The sequence below is a fragment of the Sphaeramia orbicularis genome, chromosome 21 (genome assembly GCF_902148855.1).
Source record: "Sphaeramia orbicularis chromosome 21, fSphaOr1.1, whole genome shotgun sequence".
In the NCBI taxonomy this organism is placed as follows: domain Eukaryota; kingdom Metazoa; phylum Chordata; class Actinopteri; order Kurtiformes; family Apogonidae; genus Sphaeramia; species Sphaeramia orbicularis.
The window spans coordinates 15,085,039-15,103,764 of NC_043977.1; the positions used below are offsets into that span (position 1 = coordinate 15,085,039).

At 36.4% G+C, this 18,726-nt stretch overlaps 1 protein-coding gene across 1 annotated transcript in view; it reads right to left on the minus strand.

Moving 5' to 3' along the window:
• Positions 1-1,178: 1,178 nt before the first annotated feature.
• The window catches only part of edar (ectodysplasin A receptor), a 79,236-nt gene continuing 61,688 nt past the window's right edge, over positions 1,179-18,726 (minus strand). The window contains exons 6-12 of the mRNA XM_030124057.1: positions 17,275-17,346; positions 16,874-16,999; positions 16,695-16,769; positions 10,087-10,159; positions 3,882-4,212; positions 3,704-3,767; positions 1,179-2,237 (exon numbers count right to left, since the gene is read on the minus strand). Coding sequence (XP_029979917.1) covers positions 1,852-2,237; positions 3,704-3,767; positions 3,882-4,212; positions 10,087-10,159; positions 16,695-16,769; positions 16,874-16,999; positions 17,275-17,346 — 1,127 coding nt within the window. The 3' untranslated portion in view covers positions 1,179-1,851. The remainder of the gene's footprint in view (positions 2,238-3,703; positions 3,768-3,881; positions 4,213-10,086; positions 10,160-16,694; positions 16,770-16,873; positions 17,000-17,274; positions 17,347-18,726) is intronic.

Genomic DNA, 18,726 nt, shown 5'->3' on the forward strand with positions numbered 1-18,726 from the left:
ACGGACCTCTGTAATTAACATTTAGTGCAGTAAGTACCTGGATGTAGACTCAAAAGATGGCCTTCTTGGCTGTATAGCAGAAGGGGACAGACCAGAAAATGGTAGAGGAAGTTGTAATTGTGGCAGTGGTGAACTCCAATATGTGAAATAATGTGGCAGAAAGTTAAGTTTAGCAGCAGGTCATCTGGCAGGTTGCAATACTCTGCTGATTAACTGTTAAAAAGCAGCAAAGAAGAACAGTGAGGTATCATTTCTGGTTTCGATACAAGCGTATCAGAGACTAACTTGTCAAAATTTGAGCCCTGCACAAGTAAATGCCCTACATATAGAGTGTGCTACTTGAAAAAGTACTCATGGAAGGACTCGATTTGAGACACAGTCTATGTTCTCAGACATGGACATGTGTTGATGTTAGCTGACTGCATTTCTAAGCTAACAGTAGCTAGTGTTGAGGAGCAGAAGAGAAGAACTAAAGAACTCAGGAATGAGCAGAAATCATGGAGAAAAAAAACCTGAGTCCTCTAAACAGAATCCAATGTTTAGGCCAGGGCTCTCAAACTCAGTTTCTTTCAGGGGCCACATTCAGACTGATTTGATCTCCAGCGGGCCGGACCAGAAAAATAATAACCTATAAATAAAGACAACTCCAAAATTTTGTCTTTGTTTTAGTGCAAACCCTCCCCCCCCCCAATTAAATTACGAAAATACTTATTTTTATAAACTATTCAAACAAAAAAGATGTGAATAACCTGAAAAAACTGAAATTTCTTAAGAAAAATACGTACAATTTTAACACTATTCTGCCTCAACTTATCATTTCTGCATGTGCATTGCGGATCGGATCTACAAAGACACTAAACACTGAGTAACAGGCAGAAAATAGTTAAAATTGTGCTTAATTTTTGTTCAGGTTGTTCACGTTTTATTGTTAAAGGATAGTTCGTAAATGGAAATATTTTCATAATTTAATGTTATTTTTTGCACTAAAACTAAGACAAATATTTGAAGTTGTCATTATTTATAGGCATAATGTAATATAATTTTTTTCACATCAAGCCAAGAAGAAAACATGGAGTCATTCTTTTTTGTCGGTTATTTTGCTGTTATTATTTGACTGTAGATCATATCGGTCTGTATGTGGAACCTGAACTAAAATGAGTTCCACAGCCTTGACTGAGGAATTTTTGCACTTTGCAAATTCATCCCACAGGCCAGATTGGAATCTTTGGTGGGCCACATTTGGCCCCCGGGCCGCATGTTTGAGACCCCTGGTTTAGGCTGTTATACTGGCAAACAAGAGAGTTGTTAGCTTAGAAATAAGTTATTTAACATCAGTGACTGACCAACTCTCAGCTCAAAACTAATTTTTCTTTCAAGTACACAAGCACATCAGTATCTTACATATTGAACCTTTAACATAAATTTCTTATTCGTAATAGAGAAAACATATCAAAATTAAGCATAAACTGGATTTTTAACCAAGAATATAGATGCAAAGAGACGAAGGTGTGGTTCCGCTTTCAGTCCAAAACGGCTGTGGTGTAGCTCCGATGTGTTGATGTTGCACAGGAACAATTAGCTTTCACTTCTGATCAATGTATGCTCTTTGATTGTTGTTTCCATCCATGTTTGTATCACTTAAGATAAAAGTTGTTTTTTTTTAGTACTCGCTTCTTAATGGAGAAAACCATACTGTGAAACAAGGACAGTACCCATAGGTGTCCGCTGATATTCTTCATGTAATGCGTGTATGTACTTGAATATACAGTATAAATGTGCTGTCCTCTGTGTTAGAGCAGTCACTGTTCTGCACGTCACTGAGGTCTCTGAAGTCTCTTCTGCGCCACATGTTTATACACTGGCACAGCGTTGGGAAGGCGACGGGCACGGTGACGGACATACTAGCTGACTGTGAAAACTGTTGATGCCCTGCCGTCCGGCCGATGCTGCCGTCTCGTTGCTGCCCAGCACGTCTGAGCAGAGAGACTCCACGGCGTCCAGCCTCTCGATCTGCACCAGGCGGGTCAGGAGGTCGGGGATGCTGTAGCCCGCTGTGCTCACCCTCTCAAAAAGCTGCAGGCCGTCACTCATGCCGCCAATCTCATCGCGTTTCAGGCCGAAACTTTCCGCCAAGTGTCTCCACGTCTTCACAACGGCCGCCTCGCTGCTGTATGAGGAGCTGAGCATGCGGCTGGCCTTCTCCAGGCAGTCGAAGGGAAGCTCTGTGGGGCTCAGACCTAGAAAAGGAGGCGCAAGTGTTTTACGGAAATGAAACTGTTTGTTGTATTACTTTTATAGGCCTACACAGAGTTTCCTTTTTCATATTTTGGTGTTACTTTATCTGCTTGACTGCCGCAGTGACCCTGTTGCTATGCAGTGATGTTTGATTTTATCTGAAAACACTAGCATAAAAAAAGTACGATAATAGCAGATTCATTTGTAGGCATTGTAAAATAATTCACTTACTCAAATGTAAGCCGTATTTCCACCACAGGAACTTTGCCCATGAACTAAGAACCTTTGGAGGAACTCAGTGAGTTTCCACCGCAGGAACCAATTTAATTCTGTGGAGTTTATTTCACTCCCAACAAAAGCCATTGCTCTAGGGGTAGAATTGTCTGATAGTTTGGGAACTTTGAGGTTTGATTTGTGATTGGTCAGTACTTGCAGCATTTTATCACAGCCACCACTTCTAAAAATCCGTAGCATTATCTGCAGCTCCTCATTTCACAGAGTAAAAGCATGCAACAAATGGACTCATGATGAAGTCCAAGCTTTGTTGAAATAGTTGGACACACAAATGGTGTGTATAAACTGCCGGGGGGGTGGGGGTCTTTAGACCTGCTTTTTCCAAACTTAGTCAGAACACAAAATGGGTTGCAGAGCTATTTTCATTTAGTTGCCAACTGTCAACTGAGTAAAATACATCACATTGATATGATAATGTGAATTAATTTTCTTGTGAATACAGAAGGTAGACCAAGAGTTTACGCAAGATAAAAACAAAGTAAAGGACACAACAATTTGACTGGAAAAAGCGATGCAAGATGAAACATTAAATATATAGAAAAATGCATTTAATTTATCATTGTGAAACTGTCAATTCTTGATGCATTTTTGTAAATTTGAGTTCTAAGGAGATAAAATAAACTTCTTTGGGTTTTGAGCTGACCAAGGTTTGGGACAACTACAGTCGCGGAAAAAATTTGTAGACCACCCCTTGTTTTCTTCAGTTTCTTGTTCATTTTAATGTCTGGTACAACTAAAGGTACATTTATTTGGATAAATATAATGATAACAACAAAAATAGCTCATAAGAGTTTAATTTCAGAGCTGATATCTAGACATTTTCCATGGTTTTCTTGATAATAACCAAAATCACTTCAGTTCTTACGTCAATATCTATGGCATTGTACTGACAAAAACAGTGCTTTTAGGCATTCCATGTTTTCTTTTCTGACTGTTTTAGTCACATGATACACACAGGAGTTAGTACTTGATTGCAGCGCTGTTGTTTTTGATGACTTTTGATGGTCTAATAATTTTTTTACGCGACTGTTTGTTTGACCATTGTGAAAATGCAGACAACCACAGGTTTGAAGTAATACAAGTTGTTTGGTTGTTTGGATGGAAATGTGGCTGTACGTGTAGACATATTCAGCTATCTGAATTTTTATTATAAGGTTTGTTGTGAAAGACTTACCCTCTGTCACGTTACATGCTCTCGTATACAAATCCAGGATCTTTTTCCTTCGACTCTGTAGCATCTGTGAGGGGAAAAAAAGTAATGAAATAACTTATTTATGTATCATCCAGACGACACTGAAATCTAAATTGTATGGCTGTACAGTAGTAGCTTTTATAACTATTTATATTCGTACCCCTGGGGTTTTATTGTTGTTGTTGATTGCATTCATGCTGTTGATGTGGTTTGTGCTGGTCAGGTGGTTGACGTTGCTGATATGGGTGGAATTTGAAATGTTATTAGTGGGGCTGGTTCCGATGTTTGGGGTCCCGTTGCAAGCGCGATCTCGGTCCAGGAGCCCCAGAGAGAGCAGGCAGAGGTCGGGCTTGTTGCCCATGTTGACCAGGCACAGGTTAGGGTTGGGGTTATTGTTGTCGGCCGATCCCTGTTTGTCCGACGCTGCCTCTTCATCACTGTCAATGCTGCGACTTAACAGCTGCTCATTCTCCGACGATGCATCATTTTCACTGTGGACACACAAATATGCACATTTAAGACCACGGCTGTTGATTGATTTTCTCTTTTAGTGTATAAGCAGATAATTTTACACCAACTGGCTCATATTTTTGGACACAAAGAATATAGATATACAGGGTAGGGAAGCAAAATTTACAATATTTTGAGGCAGGGATTGAAAGACAGTGTATGACCAATTAGTTTATTGAAAGTCATGAGAATTTATTTGCCACAAGAAAATGTACATAATAGAAAATGTTTTTATTCTATGTGTCCTCCTTCTTTCTCAATAACTGCCTTCACACGCTTCCTGAAACTTGTGCAAGTGTTCCTCAAATATTCGGGTGACAACTTCTCCCATTCTTCTTTAATAGTATCTTTAAGAAAGTCGACATTGCTGTGTGATGTTCTATTGGTAGCATGTTCTAAAACGCCCCAAATAGCAGAATCCAGAGGGTTTAGATCTGGGCTAGAAGGCGGCCATAAACATGATTCCCAAAAATTGCTAAAGTTGGATTTGTTGCTGTTGTCAACAAGTGTTTTGGTGTTCTTGTGTAAGATTTTAACTTCAAATCATATTTTACTGCATTTCTAATGGTCTTGTTGTCTACCTCAAGTTTAATTGCCATTTTTCTCATGGATTTGGTTGGATCCTTTAAGATTTTGGATTTGAGAGCTTTAATAAAAGCTTTGGTACGTTTTTTGTTGCTTCCTCCACTTCCAGACTTTCTCGTAATAGTTTTGCTCATAGTCATTCTCTTCTTTCCATTATAAACAGTCTTTATGGACACTCCAACTATTTTTCAAATCTCCTTTGGTGTGACGAGTGCATTCAGCAAATCACACACTCTTTGATGTTTGCTTTCCTGTTACTCATATGGGCAAAAGTTTCTGAAAAGGTATGGATAATAGTGTTAGGTATGATTATGACATCAATATATGTGTCGAGGCCCAAAACGGAATCTGGCCCGATTCAGAATCGGGCCGGCCCAGAATGGAATTCTATTCTAGGCCGGCCTAGAATGGAATCCTGCTGCTATAATGTTATTTTTATACCATGTTTAATGCAAATGATCTAAATTATTACAAAAATCAATACAGGGAATTTGCAAATATGTGAAAAAAAAATGAAACAAACAACATTTTAATTGTAAACTATAATACACTTTATTTACAAATAGAACCGAGTGGTACTCCCCACCAATATATGGTACAGTGAAATCGACTGAAATTGACAATAGTTACTCAAGGTATGTAAGACTGAAAATGTAAAATTATGACAAATTATGGAATTACGGATCATTTGCATTAAACATGGTATAAAAATAACATTATAGCAGCAGGATTCCATTCTAGGCTGGCCTAGAATAGAATTCCATCCTGGGCTGGCCCGATTCTGAATCGGGCCAGATTCCGTTTTGGGCCTCGACATATGTTTGGTTTCAAAACAATTGACGTAGTGCCTGCTGAGAAAAAACAACTAAATGTTCATTGTGAATTTTGCTTCCCCACCCTGTACTTGCAGAACATTTTGAGTATGTTTAGTATAAATACGTTCTAAATGCTTCTCCCACCTCTGCTCTGTGCTAATAATTACCCTAGTAATCTAATCTAATACTGTAACCTTGCATAATTTACAGCGTCAGTGACATCTGCTGCATACAAAATGACTGGAGTCTGTACAAACTTAACTTAGAGTGACAGTAACAAATGAAACTGCACTGGAAAAGAATGCGGCTGTTGCCATAGCTGCCAGTGTTTCTAATCTGTTCCTGTGATTGACCGAAATAGCCCTGCATTTTACAACATGATACCATATAATATCATCTACTACCCGCCCTCTCCCTCTCTTTGCCTGCTCTGGATTTTCTCGCAAAAAAAGCACCTTGTTGACAGAGATGCTCACAGAATGCCATTGTTTCGCAGTCCCACACTCTTTTTCCTGGACGCACAAAAAATGGCATTGTTTCCCAGACATCTAACACCCACTCTGGCAGCTAAAGCAGTGAGTTAGCACATCCTTTGGCATTCTGCTACACCGCACTGTTTACAGCTATTGATGCTGAGGAGCGTCTATGTGTATCTCATGTATTCTCTAATTCACACCCCCACCATACACTGGCAGAGTGTTTTAATCTGAGCATCTACACTGCAGGCACTGTAATACGTAAGTACAATGTCGATTTGTGTGCAAGAACGCCCCACTATTATTAACCACTATGGTCAATAAAGCAGCATTGTCTGCACATGGGGGTAAGTTATATGCAGAAAAGACAAAGGTGAGCAGACTATCATTCTTTTGTTGTCTGCCACGACGTGCTTTCACCTGGTGATGGTTTTAGGTGAAGCTTGGAATAAATACCCCTATCCACCCGACAACTACCCGTCTGTCCGTCTCCCAGTCTGCGCTCGGCTTCAGGGCTCGTCTACGCTACCTCACACCGCCACCCACAACCTTCCTCTCTGTCTCTTCCAAGCCACATAATGGCTCTCTGCTTCATTAAAAATATAAAAAAAGCCTTTTTTTTTTTTTTTCTCCCTCTCCCCATGCCTTACACACATATATGCATAGATACACCAAGAAAGCCAGCAGCCATCACACTACTACTGCAGTGACTTGTTCTGTGGTGGCCTAATTATGGGCAGATGCTGAAAAAAAAAAAGATGATAAAAGCCTCTTTCTGCGGTGTAGAGCCTCTGTGACGCCACATACAAATGCAGACACATACACATTTAGTACACTTTAAGACCAGCAACGGTATACAGTATACATAGCACATGCACTGTTCTTCAATAAGACCCACACATACACAAAAGAACAGCACAAAGTTTACCGAGCTAATGTAGGTACAGGTGCAGAAATCTTAAGATAAACATGCAGATCTGCTGTTTTACCGCGTTCATACCATTATAAAGCCATTAAAGCTTTTTTTGAATAAAATAAACATACATTTTGCCAGATGCAGTGGAAAGTAACGCATTAACATTCGCTAGCTTAGCCAGGATTTGCTTTTTCCCATTCATTTAAGACCTGCAAGTTTAATTATCAACCTCATCCACTTCCTCTGCTCTTTATCATCACATGTAAAGCGGTAGAATGAAAACTGGATGTGTTTTATGGACTCAGAGACACAGCACTGCAGCAGATCGAATACAAAATAGGAGCTGGAAACAGTAAATTAAATCACGGTTTAACAAGTGGGTTATATTAATCTTCCATTTCAGGGCTTTTAACCCTTTCATGCATAGTGGTCACTACAGTAGACAGTTATTCTACAGCTGTTCTCTTGTATATTCATGGGTTTTGTTGTTTTTCTTTCACATCAGCCAACATATTGGACGCTCATGCATCATCCTATACACTACAATTGATAACATTACTGTAACTTTGCTGTTCTTGATAAACCTGATCTAACACGTTTTAGTGTAAATCAGTTCCATGTTATTATTAGACTGTAATTAACAATTTTTTTTTTTTTTTTTTTTTTTTTTTGCATATTATCGCCATGAAGTGAATAATGACTAGTATTAGAGTACGTAAAAATGTGAGAAAACATCAGATTAGCAGCATTAAAATGTTTTTCTTTCATAGTTTTCACAGTAAATACATATTTTTTGCTTCAAAAATTAAACGCATGGTGTCCAGCTGAGTGGATATTTTTGCAACTCCATGAAAAATAGCTTAATAAAAAAATAATGGCATTGTTTTTTCAATTCCTAAAGAGTAATCGAATCACTCAAGAAAAAAATCTTGATTAAGGTTCTCGTAATTCATACATGAAAGGGTTAATAATGAAATAATCTACATATATTGTAGTAACAATATCAGTGCACAGCCCTCTATAGTATTAACAGTAGAGGGCAGCGATGTGCTAGAGTAGCATTTAGTCTGCCAGACCCAAGAAGAAGAAAAATGGGCAGATCTTGGAATTTTCTTATTTTTTTTACCTTTCTTTTTTTTTTTATATAATTTTAGTATAAAGTACAAAACAAACATAGAAATGGTCACAGGTACATTCAGACATTTACACATTTACTGTTTACTGTTCCCAGATTGAATGAAAAAGTCCCATTTTTTCCAATACTTTGCACCCTTATGTTGTTGTAGGCAGAAATTGTAGGTCATCATTTCCAGTAAATGGATATGATTGACAATTTTTATCACCTAGGAGATTGAGGGAGGGTCCTTTTTTAGCCAATATTTGATGATGGGTTTTTTAACCTGTGGCAAGCAATATTCTAAACAGATATACGTCACTTTTACATAATTCCTCTAGGGCAGGGGTGTCAAACTCATTTTAGTTCAGGGGCCAGATTCGTCTAAATTTGACCTGAAGTGGGCCAAACCAGTAAAATAATAACATAATAATATATAAATAATGTCAACTCCAAATTTTTCTCTATGTTTTAGAGCGAAAAAAGTCAATTTACATTATAAAAAGGTTTACATCTACAAACTATCCTTTCAAAAGACGTGAATAACATGAACAAACTGAAAAAATAAGTATTATTTCAACAATATTCTGCTTCAGTTTATCATTTCCACGTTTACATTAGAACTTACAGATCGCAGTGGATCTACAAATACACAAAACATTGAGTAACAGGCAGAATATTGTTAAAATTCTACTTATTTCTCTTAAGACATTTCAGGTTGTTCACATTTTTTGCAAAATTATACTTTGTTTTAGTGTAATTACATGAAAATATTTACATTTACAAAGAGAAACATTTGAAGTTGTCATTATTTATATGTTATGTTATTATGATAGTACTTTACTGGTCTGACCCACTTGAGATTGAATTGGTCTGAACCTGAACTAAAAGGATTGTTAATATTTTAGTGTAATTTTTGCATTTCACAAATTCATTGCAAGAGCCAGACTGGAGCCTCTGGCGGACCGGATTTGGCCCCCGGGCCGCAGGTTTGACACCTGTGCTCGAGGGGAATGCTAAAAAACAAAGTAGCCAATGGCATATCAACATGAACACCAAAAACTGAATACATCAATTGGATCATATTTCCCCAAAAGCCAACAATACCAGGACAGGACCGGAATACATGTGCTTGATCTGCCTCAAGCGATCCACGCTCCCTCCAGCAACAAAATTTAACTCCAAAAAAAATGTGATTTTTGAACAGGTGTTGTAAAGAAGTGGAACAGACTTTTCCAACAAAAATCCCTCCAGGATAGTGAGTTTGTTGTGTGAAAATATATCTCATTGTGTTTTTTTTGTTTTTTTTCATTCAAAGCTGTATAAATTTTGCCAGTGATGTTTTTGTTACTGGAATCTTTATAGGCATCCACTAGTATTTGAATGATTATATAGCATTGATATGAAACAGTACACTTCCTGTCTCCTATGCAGACACACTTAGAAGGGTTGAAAATGTCACATGGCTAAATGGAAGCAGACTGTTTAATGACTAATAAATCATTTTCTTCTATATAGGAGAATACAGGGGTTGGACAAAATAATGGAAACACCTTCACCTCAAGATGATAATGCCCCAATCCATATAGCTAGAATTGTTAAAGAATGGCATGAGGAACATTCTAATGAAGTTGAGCATCTCGTATGGCCGGCACAGTCCCCAGACCTCAACATTATTGAGCATTTATGGTCAGTTTTAGAGATTCAAGTAAGACGTCGATTTCCACCGCCATCGTCTCTAAAAGAGTTGGAGGGTATTCTAACTGAAGAATGGCTTAAAATTCCTTTGGAAACAATTCACAAGTTGTATGAATCAATACCTCGGAGAATTGAGGCTGTAATTGCCGCAAAAGGCGGACCTACACCATATTAAATTATATTTTGTTGATGTTTTAACGTGTTTCCATTATTTTGTCCAACCCCTGTAGATGTTTGTTTTTTTTTCTTACCTTTTCACTGTCTTCTGAGGAGGAGCTTTTAATTTGTCGAACTCATCTTTCTCCGAGTAGATCACCACGTTATCTGAGAGAGACAAAGAGAGAACACACAGGTTTATGCTATTTTTTTTATTAAACCAAATGGAACGAAGCAGAAACGGGACAAAATCATAACAATTCAGTGATTATACCTGCAAAATTACTTCAACACAGTGGGATGCGGAATAATTACTGAGGTCCAGACCTAGTTTTGAACTCAATGCATTTGAATCCAAATACAAAAGAAGAAGTACACAAAAGAGGACAGCTTCCTAAGGCTAAACAGATATATACTCTGAAGGATAGAATCCGTTTGGAATGATGGATAAAACAATTATCGTGACTATTAAGTTGAAATTGCACTTACATCATGGACACTGATAGGGGTAGACAGCGTAATGACTGAATGCTAAAGTGGAACAAATTCTGTGTGTGCGCTCTGTGTGTGTGTGTTAAAAAATCAAGCGACTGTGTCTTTCATCTCACTGCCTTATTAAGTTGGTGTCTACATGAGTGACGTCTAGCTCCGGTACAGCTCCAAGCAATGGGCTTCTATCCCATAAGCACATACCAGCCTTCCAAAATGCATTCACACACATGCACACACACTCACACACACACACTCACATTTACGGTAACACAGTAAAATTAGAATGCATAAATGATCGTTTTAATCATTAAAGGACTTTATTATGTTTTTAGCTATTACATTGTTAACTTACCCACCTAATTGTACCATATAATGCTCTAGCGACCGCAGGTATACTAAAAGTGTGTGTGTGTTCTCTTGTCTACACCACATGTGAGCACTTAGTCAGTCTGGACGTGAAATTGAACAGAGCATCATTGTCAGGAGAAACGGTGCCTAAAGCAACGTATGGCTTTAGCTTCAGAGGCTTCGCATTCCACCATGATGTACTCATCATACTGCAGTTCTGTCAGCTTATACACACATAAATGAATCCAAAAAGGATATACCACAAAGCATAATACAGAAAAAAAAAGTATGCAAAACCAAACAATCTGGAATGAAATTGCATCATAGGATTGCTCATGTAAATTGCGGATGCTTAAACAAATAGCGTGTGAACTGAATCAATCCAAAAGAGGGTTTGGAGTAATGTAAATATGGTGGTATGTCTTCATATGCTGGGTTACTGACTGTGTTTACATGGACACTAATATTCCACCAATAATCAGAATAAACAGCCCAATCAGAAGAAGAAAAAGAGGGGTGGTATAAACCTACATTATATAGGAAAAAATTAGCAGTGTAAACATGTGATCTGATCATTTCTTTATTTTCATGCATGATTGACAAACACTTGGGAAACATTAGATCACATGTGAATGATGGCCATAAAACAACATTTATTTGTGAATTATACATGTTTTTTTGTTTTGCAACTTATGGATTGTTAACACTTGGGCTATTTTTTTTCCCCCATTACACTCTGTCGGTCCACCTTGGTCATCTTAACAATAAAAAGCGACTTTATTTCTTATATTTCTCTCAGCAGATGGGTAGAATTATTTATCACATGCCAAAAAAAATTGCATTCTGAGTTAACATCTTATTGGATCTGCATCTGTGCATGACAGTGAAGGTGGAATTTCAGATCAAAGTGATTACAGTCAGACTGAAGAAATATTCCCTGAATCCGACTGAAAAGAATAAATTATAGTTTGACTAATGTAGATAGCATGTCTATACTTTCCAGAGTGAAATTTTAAGTACACCATGGTTTGATTTTATCTACCATGACTGTTTTTTTTACCTCCGCCAAGGAGGTTATGGTTTTGCTGGCGTTGGTTTGTCTGTCTGTCTGTCTGTCTGTGTGCAAGATAACTCAAAAAGTTATGGATGGATTTGGATGAAAATTTCTGGAAATGTTGATACTGGCACAAGGAACAAATGATTAAATTTTAGTGGTGATCGGGGGTGGGGGGGCCATGGGGTCCCACTGATCTGCCTTGGCGGAGGTCTGCGTTCTCCAAGTGCTTTTCTAGTTTTTTGTTTGTTTTTTTCTTTTTCTTTTTTTATATTTTTTTTATTTCACAAAAGAAAATCATCCAGATACAGTACAAACTTAGTACTATACAGGGTGTTATGTTTTGCAATTCTCCTTTGTGCACTCTTCTCACCCCCCACCCCTAAAGGAATAAACCAGCTAAACACACTCAAAAGTAACAGACCAAAAATATAAAAGTCTAAATATAAATGAATTAAAAAAAAAAAAAAAGAAAGTAATAATAATAATAATAATAATAATAATAATAATAATAATAATAATAATAATAATAATAATAACAAAATAATAATAATAATAATAATCTAAACCTAAATCATAACTCTGCCCCCACAGACTTGTCCTGTAGGCACTAAGCATGATGAGTAATCACTTTATCCACCTCTCTTCATCACTCTGGAACAGGGTCAGTGCGGACTCATCAGACCATATGACCCTTTTCCATTGAAAAACAGTCAAATCTTATTATACAATGCATCAATAGCTTGTTTGCACAAACAGAAAAATATTATTCACTGAAGTTATTATCGAACATAAATCTCTTAACTATTTGTTTCTGTTAAATCCAGGTGGGGACTGTTTTTTTTGGCTGGACAGTGTATATGCATTCATACTCCGAATACCATTTACAATGAGGTTTATTTTATTTATTATGTAATATAAGCCCTCACTCATTTTTGTTATATGTTTGTGTGGGATGGTCTGACATGTTCTCATCTACAAGTCTGTCTTTAGCGGTGATTTTATAGTATCTTCAATAAGTACAGGTAGTTACAGCCCCCAGTCCTAGGGTTTATTCTTATTATATGTTCCAAAAGTCTGTGATGAACTGGGAAATAAATACTTAAATATTATACTGAAAGGAAAATCACCTGATTATACACAAGTGACTGTAAATGACTTAAAGACAGGCACATCGAGCTGCAGATGCTTTGGCCGGTAAAATAATAACTTCTTTGTCTTTTATTTATATTGTCATGTCAGTTATATGACGCTTGTGTTGCATGTACATATGGCTCCAACCTTATCTAAACTAAAACAACTCTTGTGACTGACATGTGCGAGTAATAAAGGTTAAATAAAAATAAATGCACATGTAAATAGACTGTGCTGTGTGTAATTGAACAGACTGCGGTATAAATATTTAAATGAAAAAGTCTTAGTGTGTTTATACAGGCTTGAGTTTGCATCTGTTTTATTTTAGATTTTCTCCCAAGTTTTAAGTAATAACATTAACACATCACTCTGTATTAGAGATACGAGCTAATATACAACACCATAAGGATGTCACTGTCAGAGGTAACTACACTTTGATACTTTTATTAAAACCAGCATATTATGTGGGTGTAAAGACTTTTATCAGGATTCTGATCTTTGCCTGAAGTACTGTATATCAGGTCTGTTTCATGTAGTCAGCCAGAAAACAAATGAAAATAATGATACTAACCACTGTGGACCCTGTAAGAATAATCCGATTAACTCCTTCATCACACTTGTTCTCCATTCCTGGTGAATAAATACATACTCGTTTTCGATCTAAACATTATATTTGAAACAAAACTGGGGTAAGACTCTGTTTACCTGAAACAATATGTGAAAGTTAACAAACTCATTGCTTTTATTGTTTATAATCAGTGATAATACATCCAGAAACTGAGTGGAATTCAGTTTATTTCTATGAAGACAGAAATAAACAGGAAGCTTTTAAAGGAGCGATATTTTGTTTTTGGTTTTTTTTTTTTTTTGGTTTTTTTAATAGAATTATGCCTGTTAACCTTTTCATATATGAATTATGAGAACCTTAATCAAGATTTTTTTCCTGAGTGTTTTCGTTCCTCTTTATGCATGAAAAAAACAATGCTACTGAAAATTTTCCAATGAACCTATTTTTCATGGAGTTGCAAAAATATCCACTCAGCTGGGCACCATGAGTTTAATTTTTGAAGCAAAGAAACATTTTTATTTTATTTTATTTTTCCTTTAACATGTATTTACTGATATAGTGGGTGAAAACTATGAAATAAAAACATTTTTAATGCTCCTAATCTGATGTTTTCTCACATTTTAACATACTCTAACACTAGTCACTACTCACTTCATGGAGTTAATAGGCAAAAAAAAACAAAAAAAAAACAACAACTTTTTGTTTAACAAAAAAAAAACAAAAAAACTCTTAATTACAGTCTAATAACAATAACAAGCAATGAATTTACACTCAAACATGTTACGAGAACCTTAATCAAGATTTTTTTCTTGAGTGATTTGATTACTTTTTAGGAATTGAAAAAACAATGCCATTATTTTTTTATTAACATGTATTTACTGATATAGTGGGTGAAAACTATGAAATAAAAACATTTTTAATGCTCCTAATCTGATGTTTTCTCACATTTTAACATACTCTAACACTAGTCACTACTCACTTCATGGAGATAATATGCAAAAAAAAAAAAAAAAAAAAAGTTTTTTAATTACAGTCTAATAATAACATGGAACTGATTTACACTAAAACATGTTAGATCAGGTTTATCAAAAACAGCAAAGTTACAGTAATGGTATGAATTACAGTGTAAGGGGATGATACATAAGCGTCTACTGTGTTGTCTGATGTGGAACTAAAACAACAAAATTCATGACTCTATAAGAGAACAGCTGTCCACTGTAGTGACCACTATGCATGAAAGGGTTAAAACATTTCCCTGTGGTCTACATAAACTGTAAATGCTCTGCTTGGGTCTGAATTCTTCATTAATTCAACTCCACAGGTCCATCTTCAACCCTATTTCTGAGTAATGACACCAGAAAAGTCATTTTGAGCGCTGGCCCTTTAAATGCAAATGAGCCACTTCATGCCCCACCCCCCTCCAGGTTGTTGACTGTGCCTTCTTTTCTCCTTCTGCCTCTTGTGTTTGTTAATCATTTTAGGTAATCGGCTCATTTCTGCCAGAACGCACAAAATGATTGGCTGGAATAAACGCAAATATTTATGCAATGTGATTTACCAAACCTGAAACTGATTGCAGTGGCTGATTTTACATTACATTTCCTTGCTTCTGGAACATTCCAGTGTACTGTTGCCATTAGTGCCGGCGTATCCTAGAACAGTTTTTACAGCGTACTGTCTCCACGACAACAACCAGTAGTGCACCCAAAATCCTCATTTAACCCTTTCATGTATAGTGGTCACTCCAGTGGACAGCTATTCTCCAGCTGTTCTTTTGTATATTCATGGGTTTTGTTGTTTTAGTTCCATATCAGCCAACACAGTGGACACTTATGCATCATCCTATACACTGTAATTCATACTGTTTTTGTAAATTTGCTGTTCTTCATACACCTAAGCTGCAGTGATATGTTAAAGTGTAAAAAATTGCTTGATATTTGTTATTACAGGGTGGGGAAGCAAAATTTACAATATTTTGAGGCAGGGATTGAAAGACAGTGTATGACCAATTAGTTTATTGAAAGTCATGAGAATTTATTTGCCACAAGAAAATTGACATAATAGAAAATGTTTTTATTCTATGTGTCCTCCTTCTTTCTCAATAACTGCCTTCACACGCTTCCTGAAACTTGCGCAAATGTTCCTCAGATATTCAGGTGACAACTTCTCCCATTCTTCTTTAATAGTATCTTCCAGACTTTCTCATAATAGTTTTGCTCATAGTCATTCTCTTCTTTCCATTATAAACAGTCTTTATGGACACTCCAACTATTTTTGAAATCTCCTTTGGTGTGACGAGTGCGTTCAGCAAATCACACACTCTTTGACGTTTGCTTTCCTGATTACTCATATGGGCAAAAGTTTCTGAAAAGGTATGGATAATAGTGTTAGGTATGATTATGACATCAATATGTGTTTGGTTTCAAAACAATTGACATAGTGCCTGCTGAGAAAAAACAACTAAATGTTCATTGTAAATTTTGCTTCCCCACCCTGTAGACTGTAATTAACAGTTTTTTTTGTTTGCTTTTTTAACAAAAAGGTGTTTTTTTTGCATATTATCTCCATGAAGTGAGTATTAACTGGTATTAGAGTATGTTAAAATGTAAGAAAACATCAGATTAGCTGCATTAAACATGTTTTTATTATATAGTCTTCACACAGTATATCAGTAAATAGATATTTCTTTGCTTCAAAAATTAAATGCATGGTGTCCAGCTGAGTGGACATTTTTGTAACTCCATGAAAAATAAGTTCATACATTTTTTTTTTAATTGCATTGTTTTTTTAACACCTAAAGAGGAATACAAGCACTCAGGAAAAAAAATCTTAAGGTTCTCATAATTCATGCATGAAAGGGTTAAATAGGGCAGTCTCCAAGACTTTGCACCTGTTGTTATTTGCGGAGTCAATCTTCGTTGATCACTCGTGATGTGAAAATCAATAGCACGCGCAAATTTGCACCCGTTATTTGCAGTAACAGTTGTTGATTCATTAGTGGTTTTGGTCCTTAGTGTGTTCTGGTGGCTGTTGAGAGTTTGGAATATCAGAACTACATAGAAACACTATAAATGTCTTAAAATGGAGGTGTGTGTGTTGTGTCTCACCAGGGACATCTTTCTTGTCTTCCTGTTTATTCGTCTGAGCTTCTACTGCCTTCACCACTTGTCCAGAACAACACGCTGCAGACACACATGCAACACAAACAGGGTTCACATCATACAAAAATAAATAAATAAATGAACTCTGAATGTAAAACGTTATTGTGTGTATGCAGATGTCTCACCTTGGCCACTCGGTTTGGCCTTAAGAATGTAAAACATGATGATGAGGACTATAGCAATGGCCATGATGAAGATGGTTGACATGGCGATAATGAGAGCGGTTGCTAGGTGACCCTGTCCCGTGGGTTCTGAAACACGGAATCAGTCATGTTAGTACAGATGCTGATGATGTGTAAAGTTTATTTATTTTTTAATTTACTTTGAACATGCAAAGAAACAAAATAAAACAAAATGAAGCAAATTAAAAAAAAAAAAAAAACATTTAAATGAACAGAATCTATCTTCAGGTATGTGCAACTCTGAATTTTGCATGGTCGAAAAGGAGTAGGGAGAAGTATAAAGTATAAAGTTTGATGGTAATGGAGCAGAGCTGAAGTTTATCTGCATGCGTTTGTTTGTTTACCTTTATTTCGCGGCGGGAACACAGTGGTGCTACCGGGATCGATTGGAGGAGGTCCAGGAACTTTGTTTCTACCTGTGAAACACACAAACATGCATTCGACACTAGTTTATTACTTGCGGACGGTGGTGGAAAAAGAATTCAGATAATAACACACTGTGGAATATAATGTTTTTGGATTCATATGACAGCTGCATTAATGTGTATGTTCCATTCTAATGCTGTAGGTGGTTCAACGGCCTTTTTGGCAGATTTGTCACATGCATTTTTCAGTTAATCCAAGAGGGTTTTCAAAGAGTTTATTTAACTTAAGAAGGAGGAGGTTTTTCTCAACGCCTAAAGGAAACACTTAATCCTTCAGTTTATCACAAACATTGAGAATCAACATTGGAAAGTAAACAGTATCTGAGGCTGCAGTGGAGGAAAAAGAACAATATTTGCTCTTAGATTTATGGACTAGGAATAGAAAAGAGCAGAAGATGGAAATGATGAAGAAAAGTATGACAGTTGAGTGAAAAAACTCAGTTGCATGAAAGTACAATTTGTGGATATGTCATCTATTAAACATGCAGCATATGTAATATTTAGAGATATCTGGTGGTGATTTCACTAAATATCACACTCACATATGGCGGCTGCAAAAAAAGGTGAGAGTCTGTTGTTAGAGTCAGTGTTTGTTTTGTCTGTACTGGGCTTAATAACTATGATTTGTGTACCATTTTTATAAAATGGAAAAAAAAGAGGAGAAAATCTGTTTGGAGTTACTATAGAAACAAATAATCTCATGGTGGACTCTTACTAAACAGCTGATACTAACAAAAACTCATCTTCATGTAATTACACACTAAAGAAAGCATAATTATGAATGTTACATTCCATTTCTGATTTAATTCTCCTAAATCTTACACTTTTAACCCATAAGGACCCATTTGTGGCAGTTCCTGAATGAATTTTTCTCTATATTTAACCATCCTGTGACATCAAGTGATTTATCACCATTTATTGTAATATTATCTTCTGTATTTTGTGTTTTTTTCAGTGAAAATCAGGTATTTTCCTACATTTACTTAACTAATCATGTAGATGTTCAGAAAAACTCAGAGTAAAGTTGAAGATGACTATATTAACCTCCTGAGACCAAGGAACGTACAAGTTTTGGCTTTTGGAAATATCATGATGCAACAGTTTTTCAGATGCATTTTTAAAATATTTTATGGAATGTCCTTCATGGTTTGTTTTTTGTATAAAGCTGTGAAACTCTTGTCTACAAACATGGACTGAAAACCAATAGCTGGGTCTTAGGAGGTTAAAAATAGAAAAAACTGAAGAAAAAGGTGAGTTTTTCAGCAAAATCTATCATTAACTGAACATAAAACAAATGTCTCCATCCACTGTCATTGATCCAGCTCCGTGGGTTTTACTGGTGAATCAATGTTGTAGAAGATGACGGTGTTT